This window comes from Bufo bufo, chromosome 2, assembly GCF_905171765.1.
Source record: "Bufo bufo chromosome 2, aBufBuf1.1, whole genome shotgun sequence".
Taxonomy (NCBI): Eukaryota; Metazoa; Chordata; class Amphibia; order Anura; family Bufonidae; genus Bufo; species Bufo bufo.
Genome location: NC_053390.1, coordinates 826,438,319 through 826,458,675, shown reverse-complemented (window position 1 = coordinate 826,458,675; position 20,357 = coordinate 826,438,319). Strand labels below are relative to the sequence as shown.

General features: G+C 44.3%; 1 protein-coding gene across 1 annotated transcript; it reads left to right on the top strand.

The window, feature by feature from the left end:
* Positions 1 to 3,272: 3,272 nt before the first annotated feature.
* Positions 3,273 to 7,328, top strand: LOC120990501. Its single transcript, XM_040419352.1, has 2 exons — positions 3,273 to 3,912; positions 7,087 to 7,328. The coding sequence occupies exons 1-2, from the start codon at positions 3,297 to 3,299 to the stop codon at positions 7,089 to 7,091; spliced, it is 621 nt and encodes a 206-aa protein (XP_040275286.1). The 5' UTR covers positions 3,273 to 3,296; the 3' UTR covers positions 7,092 to 7,328.
* The last annotated feature ends 13,029 nt before the right edge of the window (positions 7,329 to 20,357 follow it).

The window sequence follows — 20,357 nt, the reverse complement described above, 5'->3', positions numbered from 1 at the left end:
TCCGCTGACAAAACAACTTTTCATCTTGGGTGTAGAGTCATTTTTGTGAATAGTCTCAGCTGATCTCATATTTTTGAATCCCAAGTATAGCACAAATATGATACGGCGATTGAAAATATCCAAATATATATCATGTTTTGTAGTGCAGGAAGTCGATGAATGGGAAGCCTGGCTAAAGTTCTTGGATACTCTAAAAAGTCCCTTTATATAATTTCCTACACGGACCAAACGTAGGAACATCCATCAGTTTATCTTGGAAGCCTCTCCTGACTCCTTCCTCTTCTCACTTTATAAACCCCCCATGTACCTCATTTCATCAATCAGGCTGGAAAAGAACACTGTCACCCCTACTATTTGTTTTTCCAAGTTCTCCCCACCACTCCTTCATTCTCCCGCCTCATTCTTGTCGCGTTGGCTCCCAAACGTATACTATAACATCGCATTGTGGTACTGGACGTGCTTAAAAAGATATTAAAGGCTTCCATATGGCTAATAGTCTGCTGATGCTAAAAGCATTTTTGTAGCTGACGTTCAGCACACACTCAAAAATCATAAAAACATCCATTTTGTTTTTATCCAAAGCTTTATTTCACTGTAGACTTCTTCGAACCGCGATGACTAAATATCTGGCGGAAAAGCCAGTGAATCCAGCAGCAGACGGCGGTCACTGTATCTTTTCTAAATGCAAGATTTTGTATTGATAAAATTGACCTGTGTGGAGAATGAGGGGCTTGAAAACAGATTAGTGTCTTCTGGCAGCCCCCCCCCCCCCCCGAAACCACATCATAAGGGTTCACAGTAACGTATAGTTTCAATGTTAATAAATTCTGTATACTTACAGGAGGAGAGAGCGTACATCACATGAAGGAAAGCGAGATAGTCCACCATCTGCTAAAACCGTTTAAGAACAATCATTGTACAAAGCGAAAACTGCAGATGTGACTCCACTGCAGCACAAACAACCTGTCTGTTCAAATTATATCAGTGTTGAATATTCTCACCCTTGAACACCGTAAGTATACTCATATAATCTACATTCACCGGTACATTGTAATAATGTACTTTAGATTACTTATCCTGTACTGATCCTGAGTTACATCCTGTTTTATACTCCAGAGCTGCACTCACTATTCTGCTGGTGCAGTCACTGTGTACATACATTACTTATCCTGTACTGATCCTGAGTTACATCCTGTATTATACTCCACAGCTGCACTCACTGTTCTGCTGGTGCAGTCACTGTGTACATATATTACTTATCCTGTACTGATCCTGAGTTACATCCTGTATTATACTCCAGAGCTGCACTCACTATTCTGCTGGTGCAGTCACTGTGTACACACATTACATTACTTATCCTGTACTGATCCTGAGTTACATCCTGTATTATACTCCAGAGCTGCACTCACTATTCTGCTGGTGCAGTCACTGTGTACATACATTACTTATCCTGTACTGATCCTGAGTTACATCCTGTATTATACTCCAGAGCTGCACTCACTATTCTGCTGGTGGAGTCACTGTGTACATACATTACTTATCCTGTACTGATCCTGGGTTACATCCTGTATTATACTCCAGAGCTGCACTCACTATTCTGCTGGTGGAGTCATTGTGTACATACATTACATCACTTATCCTGTACTGATCCTGAGTTACATCCTGTATTATACTCCAGAGCTGCACTCACTATTCTGCTGGTGGAGTCACTTTGTACATACATTACTTATTCTGTACTGATCCTGAGTTTTACATATTGGTTTCTCCTTCTTTACTGTCCACCAATAGCAGCAAAGAGAAAAAATTTACATACAGGAAATAGCCATAGTAACCCAAAGTCCCTCCTCCATGGCCCCTATAATAGGCCGCTCTTCCTCTGAACCTCCCTCTTTCTTTGCTGCCACCAGTTAAGTACATCCTATAGTTCTGTCAATTTTTAATATTGTGCTTGTATTGTCAATTTCTTTATGCGCTGCTTCATGCCAGGGTGACTAACCCTTGCTGGCAGCACTCCTTATGTGGGTTGCTACCCACAGTTTATTATTTTAGGTGTTTTATTTTCATTTTCAGATTTCCCCTTTAGGTTCCCCCCTTGCGCTTGGTGACCCTTCACAGCGCTTTCCCTTTGCTGCCAGAGTCTCCCTCTGCGGCGTCCCTTTTCCCCCCTGCATTACCTCATTACCGGGTCTTAGACAGCTGCGCAGGAAGGAGAGCACACAACATTCTCGGTCGGCGGTTGGGGGCGGGGCCTCCGCTCCTCTTTTTGCCGCGGCGCCATTACTGGTAGCTCCTCTAGTGTGGATTCGGAGCGTGAGATCTCGTGAGATCTCGGCAGCCAGTTTCTGGCCTGGTTGCCGCGATTCTCGCGGGATTTCGTCCGCAGCAGCCCTTCCGGTCACACGCAGTTACCTTGCCGCCGGCTCCTGCACTCTGCTCCGGTCCTCTGCTCTTTCGGCGCCCTGCTACTGTAGAGTTTGCCTCACAGGTTCCTTTAGTATTAACCCTCCAGTGTACCCTCATTGTGCCATTCTATCAGGGATACCATGTCTAGCCCTACACAAAATCCCTCCAATGTCCCCCCCTCCTCTCCTGAGGGTCAGATTACCCCTGAGGTGGATGCACAGGCGCTGGCTCTGCAGCGCTCTGTCTCAGATGCCATAATGGCTGCCATGGGCTCCATGTCGAGCATTCTCTCACAGAGTATTACTCAGGCATTATCTCAGCCTTCTAGAGTGGCTACACTAGACTCCGCTACCACACCGCAGCCTACCTTTTATGAACCTCCTGTACCACAGGAGACCCTGACTGGTGCGCATCCTGCCCTCCCAGATGCCGTGCATAGTTCACGGAAAAGAGCCTCATCACGCCAGGCAGAATGGGCGCGAACATGGAAGTGCGCTAGAGCACAATCCCCTGATGAGTCCGACTCGGATAGAGTATCGGACGAGGAGGCTTTCGCGGATGCGGATTACATGTCAGAGGAGGATGTTGCTCCCCCAACTCAGGGCCCCTCAAGGTTCGCTACTGCGGCCTCCTCTGCCAAGGACGGAGCGTCCTTCCCCGCCGTTAACCGACCTGATGCCATACTAGATTCGGCGGGTGAACCTATGTTCGACCCCAAAACCTTGCATCACCCCAGATCGGCGGAGTGGCTTCCCACTGAGCATGTGGGTAATTATCTAGAGCACTAGGTCCGTCACCCTCTAAGCCGTAAATCACGGAACAAGCTTAGGGCCGAGTGCCCCAGGCCATTAGTCCCCAAAAAAGTGTGTGACACGCCAGTGGTGGACCCCAAAATGTCACAATTCCTGGCCAAAACGGGTTGGAACCCCAAGAAGGGCCTGGACTCAGCTCTGCGCAGCTGCCAGGACAAAGTGCTTGATGTATTTGGCCCGCTGGCCAAGATTTTTGAGCTAGCCGAGGCTGCTAGAACTGAGGGCTCCCCAATAGATCCCGAAGAACTGCGGGGTTGGACCCAAAGGGCAATCTGTATTGCCGGGAACGCCAACACATCCTTGGCGATTGAAAGGCGTAAAGCCATCTTATTTAAAATTGACCCCAAATTGTCCAATTTGGCACTCACGGAGGCGGGTAAAGATGCCCAAGGGCTCCTGTTCGGCGAATCCTTTATTAAGGATATGAGCCGTTTTGTTGGTACCTTCACCGCGCTAGATAAAGCACAGTCGTCTATGCGCAGGGTATTTCAGGGACGGGTCTCTAATCAGGCCGGCAGTAGCAGGGGCCGCCTGTCCGGCTGTGCAAACTTTCAGGCCCGTGGCGCAGGAAGAGGTTCCTTTGGACAGCGACCTCCCTTCCAGGAACAGCGCAACCCCTCACCCTTCTTCTCGACCAGAGGAGGCCAGTGGAGATCTCGCTCCTTCAGAGGCAACCCCAACTCTCGCAGACCCTTAGGTAAGTCTTCCCCAGATTGGGGATTCTATGGTACCTTGTGTAGGGGGCAGACTCCAAAGTTTTTCTCATGCCTGGGGCCGCATCACATCAGATCCATGGGTACTGGCCACTTTCAGGGGCTTCCATATAGAGCTCACGGGGTCCCCGTATCTGGTTCCCTGCCGCCCCCAACCAAAACCGATATCACACCCGGATCGCGCACTTATAGACACGGAACTGTACGCCTTCCTGCACAAACAGGCGATAGAACGGGCCCCTTCTTCGGAGTGGGGTGTCACCAGCAACATATTCCTTGTGCAGAAAAAAGGGGGTCAGATGAGACCTGTCATCAACCTTCCCGCGCTGAATACGGTGGTATGCTACCGTCATTTCAAGATGGAGGGGATTCACCTTCTTCAGGACCTGTTGAATCCTGGAGACTGGATGGTAAAGCTGGATCTAAAAGATGCTTACCTGATGGTCCCAGTGGCCACTCGTTCCAGGGATCTTCTCCAGTTCTCGTGGAGAGGAGAGGTCTGGAGGTTCACCTGCCTTCCATTCGGGCTGTCTTCAGCTCCTTGGTGCTTCACCAAGCTGCTACGTCCAGTCGTATCCTGGCTGAGGAGTCGTGGCGTACGCCTCATCGTTTACCTGGACGACATCCTCCTGTTGCACGAGTCCAGTGTGGGTCTGCTAGAACACCTGCAATGGACAACAGACTTACTGATGGGCCTCGGGTTCCTCCTCAACACGGAAAAGTCATCATGCCTCATCCCATCGCAGCGGATGGAATTCCTGGGATTCATGGTGGATTCGATCTCGGAGTCCCTCAGTCTTCCGATGACGAAGTTGCGCGCGATACGCAAGGAGCTGAAGCATGCTCTTCTCATTCCCCACCTCTCGTTGCGTCACCTGGCCCGCATCATCGGACTGTTAGCATCATCAATTCAGGCCGTGTTTCCGGCCCCATTGCACTACCGGGCTCTCCAGCGACTGAAGATCGCGCATCTTCGGACCGGTGCCTCCTTTGCGGACGTGGTGGTCCTGGACTCGGAAGCCCGAGAAGAGTTGAGTTGGTGGATAGCCAATCTGGAAGCGTGGTATGGCAAGGCGATCTTCGGATTCCTGCCAGAGTTGACCATCGAGTCGGATGCGAGCCTCCAGGGTTGGGGTGCTCATTGCAACGGAGTTTCCACGGGAGGATCCTGGTCGGCGGAAGAGTCTCTCCTCCACATCAACTCCTTGAAGTTCCTAGCCGGTTCGTTTGCAGTCAGGAGCTTCTCCAACGGGATCGCCAATGCATGCATCAGACTGCGGATGGACAATATCTCGGCAGTCCGATACGTCAACCGGCTGGGCGGTACTCATTCGGCAATCTTGGCCCGGTTAGCCAAGGAATTTTGGTCGTTTTGCCTTTCCAGGGACATCATGGTGCAGGCGGAATACTTGCCGGGCCTGAGCAATGTTCGAGCGGATTGGAACTCTCGCTACCTGTCCGACGGCAGCGATTGGCAGTTGGATCCGGAGGTGTTCTCAGCGATTTCGGACATATGGGGTCCAATGTCCATTGACCTCTTCGCCTCTCGACTCAACAGACAACTCACCCAGTTCTTCAGCTGGCGTCCGGATCCGGAGGCATTGGCGGTGGATGCTTTCCTCCAAGATTGGTCGGTATCCCGCCTTTATGCTTTTCCCCCGTTCTCGATGATTCCGAGGACACTCCTTCAGGTTCAACGACATCTGGCGGACTTGGTTGTGGTGGTCCCGTTCTGGGGGTCTCAGGTCTGGTTCCCTTCGTTGCTGAAGATCCTAGTGGAAGTACCTCTACTTCTCCCGTTTCGTTCGGATCTCCTCCGCGACCCTCGGGGTCTACACTACCCGCTTCTCCTCGACGGCTCCCTTCGGATGCTGGCATGCCGGATCTCCGGACACCTGGAGCTGTCGATGGCATTTCGGAAGCGACTCGACGGTTACTGGACAACGCATGGGCTCCCGGCACCAGAAAGTCTTATCGTGCGTGGAACGGAACTTGGATCCCGTTTCGGCACCTGTAGCTCACCTGTTGCAGTTTCTCACGTCACTTTTTGAGGCGGGGAAGGCATACCGGACCATCAACCTGTTCCGGTCTGCGATTTCATCTACCCATCTTGGTTATGACGGTGTTCCTGCAGGTCAACATCCTTCAGTCTCTTGCCTGTTGCGAGGTTCACAGTTGGCGCGTCCTCCTCGACCTCGTTTTTCCACTACCTGGGACGTCTCTCTGGTCCTTTCCTTTTTATCTTCTTGGCCGGATAATTCTGCCCTATCATTGAGGCAGTTGTCGGCTAAGTTGTTGTCTTTGTTTTGCCTTATTTCTTGCAAAAGGGTCTCTGATGTTCGGGCCCTTGATTATGATGCTCGTTCTTTCACCCCGGATGGGGTCACTTTTAACATTTCGCGTCGTACTAAGACTAACATCAGGTTTGTCTCCTATCCCAGTTTCCCCTCTTCTCCGATTTTGTGTCCTGTGGCTTGCCTTAGGGAATACGAATCCAGGACTAGGGCACATCGGTCATCCGCCATATCTCAGCTGTTCCTGTCTATCCGACATCCTTTTGGACCGGTCTCTAGCCCGACGTTGGCACGCTGGCTTAAATGGGTCATGTCGCTAGCTGGTATAGACACTTCCGTTTTCACGGCCCATTCGGCGCGGAGTGCTTCTGCCACCTCGTTGGCGGTTTCAGGGGCCAGATTGGAGGACGTTATGCGATTGGCTGATTGGTCTAATGTGACCACGTTTAGGGAATTCTATTTCCGTCCTCAGGCTCATTTGTTTACTTCTATTATTGAGCGGCTTTGAACTTGCAATATGAGCCTCCGTGTCTTCCTGTAAAACTCAATGATTTTCCTAGTCAACGACGTAAAGTCATAGTTTTATTAAAGACACGGAGGCAAGTATTGCCCACCCTGTTCCCTCCCTTGGGTTTTTATTATGGGGGTTTTTTCTTTTACCTCATTGATTGATAAGATTGTTATCTTATTATTGTCATTTATTGTATTTATTAGAAGTCTCATTATCTTTAATGTTATTTATTAAGATTTATATTGTTTTCAGTCCTTCAATCCCAAGTGTGTCTATTGAGTACAGGGATGCCGGACGTATCTAGTCCTGACGTATTTTTTTCACCTGGACCTATGGTCTGCTCTCTTTTTCAGGATGAAGGTCGATCCAGTCTAGGATGCTGTACTACCGGCTAATTTTCTACCACAATTGGGCCATGTTGGCTACTTGGATACGTTTCGTTGGCGTTGGACTTTTCCGTTCCAGTTCCAGTTCGGAGTTTTTATGAAGGTGTTCGTGTTCTTGGCACCAGGATCTCAAAGAAAGAGGAAGGTTCAGAGGAAGAGCGGCCTATTATAGGGGCCATGGAGGAGGGACTTTGGGTTACTATGGTTATTTCCTGTATGTACATTTTTTCTCTTTGCTGCTATTGGTGGACAGTAAAGAAGGAGAAAGCAATACTCGCCTCCATGTCTTTAATAAAACTATGACTTTACATCGTAGACTAGGAAAATCATTGAGTTACATCCAGTATTATACTCCAGAGCTGCACTCACTATTCTGCTGGTGCAGTCACTGTGTACATACATTTATGTATCCTGTACTGATCCTGAGTTACATCCTGTATTATACTCCAGAGCTGCACTCACTATTCTGCTGGTGCAATCACTGTGTACATACATTACTTATCCTGTACTGATCCTGAGTTACATCCTGTATTATACTCCAGAGCTGCACTCACTATTCTGCTGGTGGAGTCACTGTGTACATACATTACATTACTTATCCTGTACTGATCCTGAGTTACATCCTGTATTATACTCCAGAGCTGCACTCACTATTCTGCTGGTGCAGTTACTGTGTACATACATTTTTTATCCTGCACTGATCCTGAGTTACATCCTGTATTATACTCCAGAGCTGCACTCACTGTTCTGCTGGTGGAGTCACTGTGTACATTACTTATCCTGTACTGATCCTGAGTTACATCCTGTATTATATTCCAGAGCTGCACTCACTATTCTGCTGGTGCAGTCTATGTGTACATACATTACATTACTTATCCTGTACTGATACTGAGTTACATCCTGTATTATACTCCAGAGCTGCACTCACTATTCTGCTGGTGCAGTCACTGTGTACATACATTACTTATCCTGTACTGATACTGAGTTACATCCTGTATTATACTCCAGAGCTGCACTCACTATTCTGCTGGTGCAGTCACTGTGTACATACATTACTTATCCTGTACTGATCTTGAATTACATCCTGTATTATACTCCAGAGCTGCACTCACTATTCTGCTGGTGCAGTCACTGTGTACATACATTTACTTATCCTGTACTGATTCTGAGTTACATCCTGTATTATACTTCAGAGCTGCACTCACTATTCTGCTGGTGGAGTCACTGTGTACATACATTACTTATCCTGTACTGATCCTGAGTTACATCCTGTATTATACTCCAGAGCTGCACTCACTATTCTGCGGGTGCAGTCACTGTGTACATACATTACTTATCCTGTACTGATCCTGAGTTACATCCTGTAATATACTCCAGAGCTGCACTCACTATTCTGCTGGTGCAGTCACTGTGTACATACATTACATTACTTATGCTGTACTGATCCTGAGTAACATCCTGTATTATAATCCAGAGCTGCACTCACTATTCTGCTGGTGGAGTCATTGTGTACATACATTACATTATTTATCCTGTACTGATCCTGAGTTACATCCTGTATTATACTCCAGAGCTGCACTCACTATTCTGCTGGTGGAGTCACTTTGTACATACATTACATTACTTATTCTGTACTGATCCTGAGTTACATCCAGTATTATACTCCAGAGCTGCACTCACTATTCTGCTGGTGCAGTCACTGTGTACATACATTTTTGTATCCTGTACTGATCCTGAGTTACATCCTGTATTATACTCCAGAGCGGCACTCACTATTCTGCTGGTGGATTCATTGTATGCATACATTACATTACTTATCTTGTACTGATCCTGAGTTACATCCTGTGTTTTACTCTAGAGCTGCACTCACTATTCTGCTGGTGCAGTCTATGTGTACATTACATTACTTATCATATACTGATCCTGAGTTACATCCTTTATTATACTCCAGAGCTGCACTCACTATTCTGCTGGTGCAGTCACTGTGTACATACATTACTTATCCTGTACTGATCCTGAGTTACATCCTTTATTATACTCCAGAGCTGCACTCACTATTCTGCTGGTGCAGTCACTGTGTACATACATTACTTATCCTGTACTGATCCTGAGTTATATCCTGTATTATACTCCAGAGCTGCACTCACTATTCTGCTGGTGCAGTCACTGTGTTCATACATTACTTATCCTGTACTGATCCTGAGTTACATCCTGCATTATACTCCAGAGCTGCACTCATTATTCTGCTGGTGCAGTCACTGTATACATACATTACATTACTTATCTTGTACTGATCCTGAGTTACATCCTGTGCTTTACTCCAGAGCTGCACTCACTATTCTGCTGGTGGAGTCACTGTGTACATACATTACATTACTTATCATGTACTGATCCTGAGTTACATCCTTTATCATACTCCAGAGCTGCACTCACTATTCTGCTGGTGCAGTCACTGTGTACATACATTACTTATCATGTACTGATCCTGAGTTACATCCTTTATTATACTCCAGAGCGGCACTCACTATTCTGCTGGTGCAGTCACTGTGTACATACATTACATTACTTATCCTGTACTGATCCTGAGTTACATCCTGTATTATACTCCAGAGCTGCACTCACTATTCTGCTGGTGCAGTCACTGTGTACATACATTACTTATCCTGTACTGATCCTGAGTTACATCCTGTATTATACTCCAGAGCTGCACTCACTATTCTGCTGGTGGAGTGCCTGTGCACATACATTACTTATCCTGTACTGATCCTGAGTTACATCCTGTATTATACTCCAGAGCTGCACTCACTATTCTGCTGGTGCAGTCACTGTGTACATACATTACTTATCATGTACTGATCCTGAGTTACATCCTTTATTATACTCCAGAGCGGCACTCACTATTCTGCTGGTGCAGTCACTGTGTACATACATTACATTACTTATCCTGTACTGATCCTGAGTTACATCCTGTATTATACTCCAGAGCTGCACTCACTATTCTGCTGGTGCAGTCACTGTGTACATACATTACTTATCCTGTACTGATCCTGAGTTACATCCTGTATTATACTCCAGAGCTGCACTCACTATTCTGCTGGTGGAGTGCCTGTGCACATACATTACTTATCCTGTACTGATCCTGAGTTACATCCTGTATTATACTCCAGAGCTGCACTCACTATTCTGCTGGTGGAGTGCCTGTGCACATACATTACTTATCCTGTACTGATCCTGAGTTACATCCTGTATTATACTCCAGAGCTGCACTCACTATTCTGCTGGTGCAGTCACTGTGTACATACATTACTTATCCTGTACTGATCCTGAGTTACATCCTGTATTATACTCCAGAGCTACACTCACTATTCTGCTGGTGGAGTCACTGTGTACATACATTACTTATCCTGTACTGATCCTGAGTAACATCCTGTATTATACTCCAGAGCTGCACTCACTATTCTGCTGGTGGAGTGCCTGTGCACATACATTACTTATCCTGTACTGATCCTGAGTTTCTTCCTGTAATATATTCCATGATTGCACTCACTATTCTTATCAGCCTGCCTCTGATCTCTCTGTCCCAGCCACTGCCTCTCTATGTGTAAGTAACCTATTTTAACAAGGGGTTTACTTTGATTTAGTCCATTTCCTGTACTAAGAATCACTGCCTATGTAATCTGCTGTCAGCTCTGATCGCCACAGTCTTGCTTATTTACCTATCTTCCCAGCACTAACCAGACATTTACTGGGAAGACAGAGAGGATCAGCGCTGCAATCATCAGCCCTGACAATAAGTACAGGGTTGGACTTGCCCACCAGAGGATCCTCCAGTGGGCCCAAGCTCTGACAATAATGGACCCCTAATCAAACAGTGCATATATATGATATACACAGAGGGTGGGCCCTCAGAATCATTTCCTCTGGTGGGCCCAAGGGACTTCATTCTATCGCTGAGTAAGTATACTGTATGCCTGTGTTTAGCAATTAATGTTAACTGCATCGCTGTTCTCTATTTTCCCAGCAATGTCCCTGGTTAGTTAGTAAGTGCTGGCAGATAGAGACCAGTGCTGCAGTGAACAGAAAGTGCTAAATACAGGCCCAGAGGGTCAGGGCTGATCACTGCAGCCCCTCTTCTGTCTGTCTCCCCAGTCTGTTTCTTATTAGTGTTAGGAAGATAGGAAGAGGAGCAGGGTTGCAGCAGATGATATAGGCAAAGAATCTTAGAAGAGGGAAGGGACTCAGCATAAATCATAGAAAAGTCCTTCTAATAGATTAGCTATACATAGGTAGGCAGTGGCTGCGGCAGAGAGAGCAGAGGCAGGCTGAGAAGTCTGCCTCTGTATCTTACAGTAAGCGCTTAGTAGAAAAAGAAAAAGCATTCTCCTTAGCAGCGTTCAGTGTTGCTTAAGAGATATTTTAGAAAAATATTTTTTTTAAAACTGACACATATTTCCCTAATAAAGTATATAAGAAATGTTATTAACATGACTACCCCTACTCATTTTCTTTTAAATTGAAACTTCAGTTACATTTCCAGAATTCTTGTTCAGTACAAGTGACTGGTTCTTCTGAAACAACTATGTCTGCTTAAACACCATCTGCCCTCCAATAAATGAAAATTTTTGGAAGGTTTCTAATATGAAAAAGCATATCATATGCACTTGCACAGAGTGTATTCAAACAAATGTTTGTCAACACCTTCAACCAAAGCTATATATCTGTTAGTGTCACGCTAACGTCGTTTACTATTGTCTTTACGTCGAAGAGCTTGTAAATGAAGAGAGAAAATAAATTTGAATAAAAAAATCAAGAAGAGAGAATATGAGCCCTATGAGGCCAACCTGAGCACTTTTGACGCAGGTAGAACCGATTCAGACCTCAATAATTTTTTGACAGATTTGTTAGACCTCAACCTAATTTAAAGAAATTCTCTCATCTCTATTGTCCACCTTTTTCCACTGCTTGTTTGCCCTCCTACATAGTTTTTGTTCTTCTGGCTCTTTCCTGAGCCCTGATTATGCTCGTCAGCCCTCACATTGGATTGTTCCACATCCATGAGCATGTTTTTATGATCTACCTTGGCTTTGAAAGGTGTCTCGGTTCCTGTCTCAGTCACCTTTGTTGACCTTGATGATCTTGGTTGATATTGATTGTGCTTGTTTTGAAGTTAGTTTAATTACATTGTCCTCTCCAACCACTGGACAGGGGACCATGACAGGTAGACACAATGTACAGTAGTTTTACAGAATTAGCCATATTCCTTGACGAGCTTTATGGAAAACACCAGATTCATGTATCTGCTACCAACAACACCACAGGCTCCTTTGCCTCAGATGGTGGCCTTTACCCAACCATTTATTGTCTCATGTGTAGAATGTCCTAATATGAGATGAGATGGGTAAGTATATCATGCTGCTATGCTTCATCTAACATAGTTTTCCATTTTAAATATAGAGGTTTTCCATATTTTATCAAAGTTCTTGTAGGGAGTGCTCATATTTCTTAAGGTGGACATACACCTTGGACAGCTTTTTACCAACAACTGTTCCTCTTGACTCTTTATACACATACATATTCTGTTGAATGTACACGTGTGCTCAATGAGGAGAGTCAAATAGCCCGCTACCAGACTCCTCCCAGGAGAACATAGGATCAGGCATGTTGAACCCTAGCTTGCCAGATACTTTTTTCACCCAACATCTGCTATCGGGGGTGAGTAGAGACAACCACATATACATTTAGAAGGTCAGATGGGCCTGCTGAACCCAGCTGATTAAGCTGTTGTTTATCTAATCTGTATGGCAACATTTATGCTCTGCTCACATCACAATATGTGAACAGTGGTGTATCCATCAATAAATCTCGCAGGCATAGGAAGAACATAGACACCTCTTAAATGATACCAAAAGACTACTTATGGCCTTTTTTAGGGTGGTAGGCACTGGCATCATTTTTTTTCTACTGCACAGGAAATATGTACACTACACTGGATATTTTTTTTAACACTGGATGTCTTATGAGAGATCATGGATATCAAATTGGTGGGAGGTCAACTCTCGGCACTACCACCGACCAACTGTTGGAATGGGCTACTGCAGTTCGAAACAGAGTTGCTAAAGTACCACTCATGGCCATTACCCAGAGTATGGCTGTTGTATAGTTGGACTAGTACAGAAGGTAAAGGCGTGCTGCCTTTGTAGGAATCCCCACATGCTTCCTTGAAGATCAATATGCAAACGCCTCTTCTTACGGCTTCTCTTTTTTCAAGAAAGGTCACAATGTGGACAAAAACTGCTAGAGTATATCCGGGAAGTCATATTTATTACAAAATCTAGCCTTTGTCTCCAGGCTGTTCCAGGTCAGAGGTTTATGTGGAGCCTGGACCGGTTATTTCTGGAATTAAAGTCTTAGTAATCTCTTTCTAGTTTCTACCACTGTGAATTCTTGAAGGGAGATTTACCCCAAAAGTATAATATTAACGGTAAGGTCACAGGAGCACCAGAAACAATTTAGCGTTTTATTTTGGAGGCTTTGGTAACCTTTGCTATATTTTGACTCTCTGCAGAGACAATGCATTGGATTCACGGACAGCTCGACGTGCTGAAAGATTCTTGAAGTGGATTCAGCTGGAGAATTCTACATTATCAGTCTGCAAAGTCCTCTGTGAGAACAGAAAATGAGCAGAGGGACCTGAGATGTCTAGACTACACCAGCCAAATGGATCATAGCACAGAAATATGAATTACATGTCTTATTATCAGCTGCATTATTATATCTGTGATTTATGATGTTACTACGTTTTATATTCTGTTACATTATGTATTATCTATCTATCTATCTATCTATCTATCTATCTCCTATCTATCTATCTATCTATCTATCTATCTATCTATCTATCTATCAAATTCAAATCAGTTTTATTGGCTGGACTAAATAAATATTAGCATTGCCATAGCAAGTGAAAAATAAATGGGTAGGGGTGGGGCTATAGGAGTCCATGGTATATCAGGCTCCTCTCAGTCTATGGTAGGCTGTAATATATTGTGCTGCTATGGCCACTGTGTTCTCCTCTTCCCCCAGCAGTATAGATAGGCTTTCTTCCTCTGCCATGGAGGTAAAGTCTGGGCAGAGATCAGACAGTCTCCCAAAGTATTTCCCTCACTGTTGAGTATTTGTGGCACAGCAGCAGGAAGTGGGTCTTATCCTCCAAAGCTTCCATGGCCCCATGGTTTTGGAAATCTTAGATTTTTTTCCTCCATATCCATCAGTTTTTTCGTGATCTCTTATTGCTCTAGGCTTTGGTCCTCCATCGAGGTGTCTATGTAAAGGTTCTTGAAGTACAGTACTGGAGCCAGATATTGCTGTTTAGGATGTGGAGCTTGTTGTTCTTACTGTTTTTGTCCATGTGGTTCCATAGTTCCTAGAAGGAGTTGTCCTGGAGAACGTCTTGGAGTTGGAGGAGCTTGGTTAAGATGTGGCCTTGCTTTTTCTTTCTGAGGATGGCTTTGTATTGCTGTTGTATGGTGTATTATGCTTCCCTCAGACTGGGGTTGTTTGGGTTTTGGTGTTTTATTTTTGAGGGCATTCTTAGCACCACCATCATGGCTTTACATTCCCAGTCAAACCAACTGTTGGGTTGTTGTTTTCTTGGCCTCTTGTTGTATATTTTGAGGTTGAACATTTCTGTCATTGTGTAAAGTATAATATTCAAGTCTTTTAATGTGAGATTGACTCCTTCTGGGTTCAGCTCATACACTTAATTATGGAAGTTATGCAGCAGCTCCTAGATCTCTGCTCTGTTTATGGTGTCTATATTTTTCTTTTTGGGGGTTGACATCTTAGACCAGGGATGCTCAACCTGCGTCCATCCAGCTGTTTTAAAACAACAACTCCAACCATGCCCTGCTGTAGACAGTCGTAGGCTGTCCGGGCATGCTGGGACTTGTAGTTTTGCAACATCTGGAGGGCCGCAGATTGGGAATGCCTGTCTTAGACCATTTAAAAGATGGAGGCAGGCTGAAGAGGCCGGTCTGCTGCGGTGTTTGTGCACATGGTTTGTTTGTGGATTAAATGTACAGGAGCAGTTGGCTATGGTCTGACAAGTGTGTTTGTAGGGTGACTATGAAGCCACCAATATTTGTCTGTTTTGGCATAGTTTACCAGACTACCGCCTACATGGGAGTTTAGGGTATGTCTACCATGTGAGTCTCCCTTGGTGCGGCCATTGAGAATACGAAGTTTGAGGCTTCGACATAATTTCTGCGGTTTTCTGCCACTTTTATTAACTGCGCCATCATAGCTATTCCTCTCGGTGTGCACTGAGCTGTCATAGTCAGTGTCTGCTCTGAATACAGTATATAGATGTTTCTGTCAGTTGTCAGGTAGTCTCTCTCCCTCCCTGTTCTTGTATTGAGTTCTCCATAGATGAGAACATTGCCCAGGGACTGGAAATGGTCGGCTTCCCTCAGTAGGATCTCAAAGCTTTCTGGATTGAAGTATGGAGACTCTGGTCGAGCTATGTATGCTGCGCAGAGGTAGACGTCAGCCCGAGAGGTGAGGATGGAGCGGCCTATCCTTACCCAGATGTGGCTGTCTCCTCTCTTCACTGGTCTGACCTGCTCATGGAAATCCTCTTTATACCAGACTAATATTCCTCCCTGCTTGACGCTTTTGTTTTTCAGCGTGGGGACAGAGATCTCCCTGTATCCGGTGGGCATCAGGGATTCATTCTCTGCCTTAGTCCATATTTCTAGGAGAATTTGTATGTCAATGTTATTCAGTTTTTGGTTAATGTATCTTACATCTGAAGGCTGAAACACTCGGGCCTTGAATGTTCCAGCTGCTGGTAATAAGAGACGTCATTGTGTGTCCATAGACCTTGTGCTGAGCCGCCCTGTATAGGACAACCTGGATATTTTACTTGTGGCCATGTTGTAGAGGTTTGGTCCAGTCAAATCAGTTTTCTGCACAAAGTTCTGAGCTGGGGGTCTCTGTTGAGTACTATATCTTTGAGTTCTTTGGCCAGAAGACTGACTCCTTGGTTATTGAGGTGTTTATTGTCATATAGGTGAAGATGGTTTATGGAAGGGTTGTTGTGCCAGGATTATGTCTGGCATGGCTCTGATTTTAACTACCAGCTCTATGTTGATCCTCCAGGTGATGTGTTCAGGGATGTTATTTCTTAGGAGCAGAGATTACAGGATGATTTTACAGCCAGGGAACTTCTGTTGTGCGGTCTTACCTAGCTAGCTCCCTTGTCCTTCTATCTGCTGGTGCTGGAGCTTATTGGCACGTGTTTGTATGATAATTTGGTTGGGTGTGGTGAAATATATGGACTGTTGATGACGACTGTTGCTTATTCGATGGTAGGCCAGCGGATTTTACTGTTTTTCCTGGGAAAAGTCACCTTGTGTTCAAGTATTTACCACTGGAGACTATAATCAGGACAGTATCAGGTCATGGTGACTTACTGCTCCATGCTCTCATGTTCATGTCCTGCCTACTGCTCTGTTGTGTTTTTGGAAGCTGCTGTGGTCCTATATATATCTATCTATCTATCTATCTATCTATCTATCTATCTCATATCTATCTATCTATCTATCTATCATTAGAGATGAGACAATTTCTTGAAATTTGCTTTGTTTCTGATTCAGCGAATTTACAAAAAAATTCAATTGGGGTCCAAATCGATTCTACCCTATATAACATATATTTTTCCTCAAAACCCAAAGTACCATACTAGTCTATCTATCTATCTATTATCTATCTATCTACGGTGTCCTAAAATACACTGCAAATCGTTGAAAGTGTTAATATCGTTGTAATTCATTAATTATGTGCATGTACTACAAATCCCATAAGGTTGTACAGGGAATGGGAGGTCCCATGAGGCTAGACAGGAAAGTTCTGGAGTTAATGGCTGACTGCTGAGGAGTGAACACAGTAAGGAGCAGCTCCAGGAGGGAGAATCCATCCCCGTACAGCCCACAAGCAACTTATGTATCAATCCTTAGAAGGGAAAAGATCTAGAGAAGGTTTAGCCAACAGAAAGGGATTGCAGACTTTGGCAAAGAAGGCAATCACCGCTAATCTGGCTACAGCCTCCTCTGCATGTGGTGGAAACACTGTAAGCTACAAGCTGCCCACCATAACCAAAGAACAGGAGGGCGCCCTACTCATACTGTGGATATCATATATACAGTATATGTATCTCTGATGATAAAGTACATCCCTTTAGGCTGGGAAAAGGAGAGATTGACCAGTCGATTGTGAGAGAGAGAAGCTAGCCTCCATATACAACCTTTGGGAACTATTTGAATGGACTGTAAAGACTGCATTTCATGTGAATAGTGCCTGTGTGCATCAACCTGCTGACCGGCTTCAGTAAAGTATACCAACACCGGTATATATTATCTATCTATCTCATATCTATCTATTATCTATCTATCTATTATCTATTATCTATCTATTATCTATCTATTATCTATCTATCTATCTATCTATCTATTATCTATTATCTATCTATTATCTATTATCTATCTATTATCTATTATCTATTATCTATCTATTATCTATCTATTATCTATTATCTATCTATTATCTATCTATTATCTATCTATCTATTATCTATCTATCTATTATCTATCTATTATCTATTATCTATCTATCTATTATCTATCTATTATCTATTATCTATTATCTATCTATTATCTATTATCTATCTATTATCTATTATCTATCTATTATCTATCTATCATCTATCTATTATCTATTATCTATCTATTATCTATCTATCTATCTATTATCTATTATCTATCTATCTATTATCTATCTATCTATCTATTATCTATCTATTATCTATCTATTATCTATCTATCTATCTATTATCTATCTATTATCTATCTATTATCTATTATCTATCTATTATCTATTATCTATCTATTATCTATCTATTATCTATCTATCTATTATCTATCTATTATCTATTATCTATCTATCTATCTGTCTATCTGTTTATACACTATGTTTCAGACATTTAAATGGTGATTATGGATATGCTCAAAAAATCCCTTTGACATTTATTTAGGAAAATTAAAATAGCCCCACACTGCCCACATAATGCAGCTACTTGCACATATGTTATCGCTCCACTCAGTGCTCTGTAATATTAGTGACATATAATCAGGTACTGTATTGCTCCACTGTCACAGTTTATGATATTACCATACCCTGCAGAATCCACTGAATACATCTATTTATTGCTCAAATATTATTGTCTGCATCCACATAGAAATGCCATATAGTGTCCATATAATTTTACTATATAGTTGCAATTGAACAATCTGTGGCAAAAAAGTGCCACACAATGTTCCTTATCTGTACATACGGCTGCTACAGTACATGCCGACCCTACTGGACTTTCTTATGCATGCAGTGTGTACAGTAGAATACGTAATACAGTATATACCGTGCACATACTGCGCATACCGAGGAAAACCTTAGAAAAACTTGTTATCTCGTTTTGTTTATTTTTTATGATAAAAACACACTGTCGAACACAATGATGTCTGGCTGACACTGACATACATAGCTGTGGGTAAACGCATGTTTGATGGTATTAACATACAGTGTGTTTAAAAACACATCACTCCGGTACATGCGTTGTGGTTTTTCCAAAATTTTTTCCCTTATTGGGGGCAGATGATGTTTAAACACACAAGGTGTTATGGGATAAAAATAAAGTGGCTTGGGGAAGGGGGACCAAACGACCCAAAATTATGCCCTGAAAGGTTCATAATGCCTGGCCGTACGACAGGGATGATTGTCAGAAGAAAAATTGGATAGTTGTGAACAAGTCTAAACAAAATCTGACTTTTAATTGCAGAAGTGCAGCATGGATGTGGAAAGAGTACCGATATAGTGGCATGTGGCCGCAATAGTAGCGGAAGCAGTAGCGGCATACCATGAACATACAAGGCAGTAGATCGGCTGTCTATGGCTAGTAGCAGTAATAGTGGTAGCGGTAGTAGCAGTGTTGGTAGTGGAAGATGCTTTGCATTCATGGTGGCATGATGGAGGCAGTAACTGCAGCCATACAGAACCAGTGATGAGCAGCAGGGGCAATATTCGAATTTGCAAAATTTCGCAAATATTTGGGTAAATATTCGGCATATACAAGCAAATTTGAGAATTTGTGATCTCCAGTCATTATTTTTTTGATTGTGAAAATCGGCAATCGGAAAATTTGCGATCAACACTACTCCTAAAGTCAAAGATATTGCAGCCTTCTCATTGGCCCACAAGCATAAAGCAGTGAGGGATCATGGGTACTGATGAAAAAAAATCTAGAATATTCGCAAATTCTCGAAGTGCCAATATTCGCGATCAACACTATACAGAACATGAATGTAGAAAGGTTGCAGTATTGGCATGATGGTGGCGGTGCATAATGAAGGCAGCAGTAACAGTGACTGTACAGAACATGAAGGTTGGCAGCCGGGGTGCACCTAGCCTTTCTGCTGCCTGAAGCGAAAACTGAAACGGCACCCCCCCTCCCCAATGCAAATTTCTTAACCTAGCCCCTTCCCTTCAGCCCATGGCCCTTCCGCTGCCCCCCTCTTGCCCCTAACTGGTGCTGCCTGAGGTGATCACCTCACCTGGCCTCATTGGTAGTGCACCCCTAGTTGGCAGGCTTCTCGCCACTTAAGAGTGGCCTAAGTGCTTGGACAGTCTACTGGACTTTGCCAGCACCTTGCATAAGCCAGTGTATTTAGAAAGCGTTACACCACTAGGTTGATGACATTTCACCATGCAGGGAGCATGTGTTATTTCGTCGAGGTTCAGGGTGGCCAGTATTTTGTGCCCATTGTCTCTGACCACCTTGCCCAGTTAGAGTCAGCTGGGTGACAGCCAGCGGGATGTTTGCTACTTTAGCAACTGCTCACCAATGTGGCTATTCTCGCCCAGCACGATCAGCCTCAACACAACGTGGCAATGCTGGACTTGACACATGTGATAGGAAGGAGGGGTAGTGCAAGTGACCCGGTGCCCTTCTGCTATTGGGGATGGGTGAGCGTCCATGGAGGAGGAGGTGCAGGAGGGGGATAAGTGCCTGTTGTAAGAGCAAGGCCGACACAAACATTGGCAGGTCAAAAGGACCTGGCCGTGTTGCCAGGGTGCTGCCTTGCCGCGGCTGGAAAAAATATTGAACCAGTGGGCTGTGAAAGATATGTACTGTC

Excerpts from the sequence above, each read along its gene's own strand:
- LOC120990501 (XM_040419352.1), top strand. The coding sequence starts at position 3,297 with ATGTCACAATTCCTGGCCAAAACGGGTTGGAACCCCAAGAAGGGCCTG.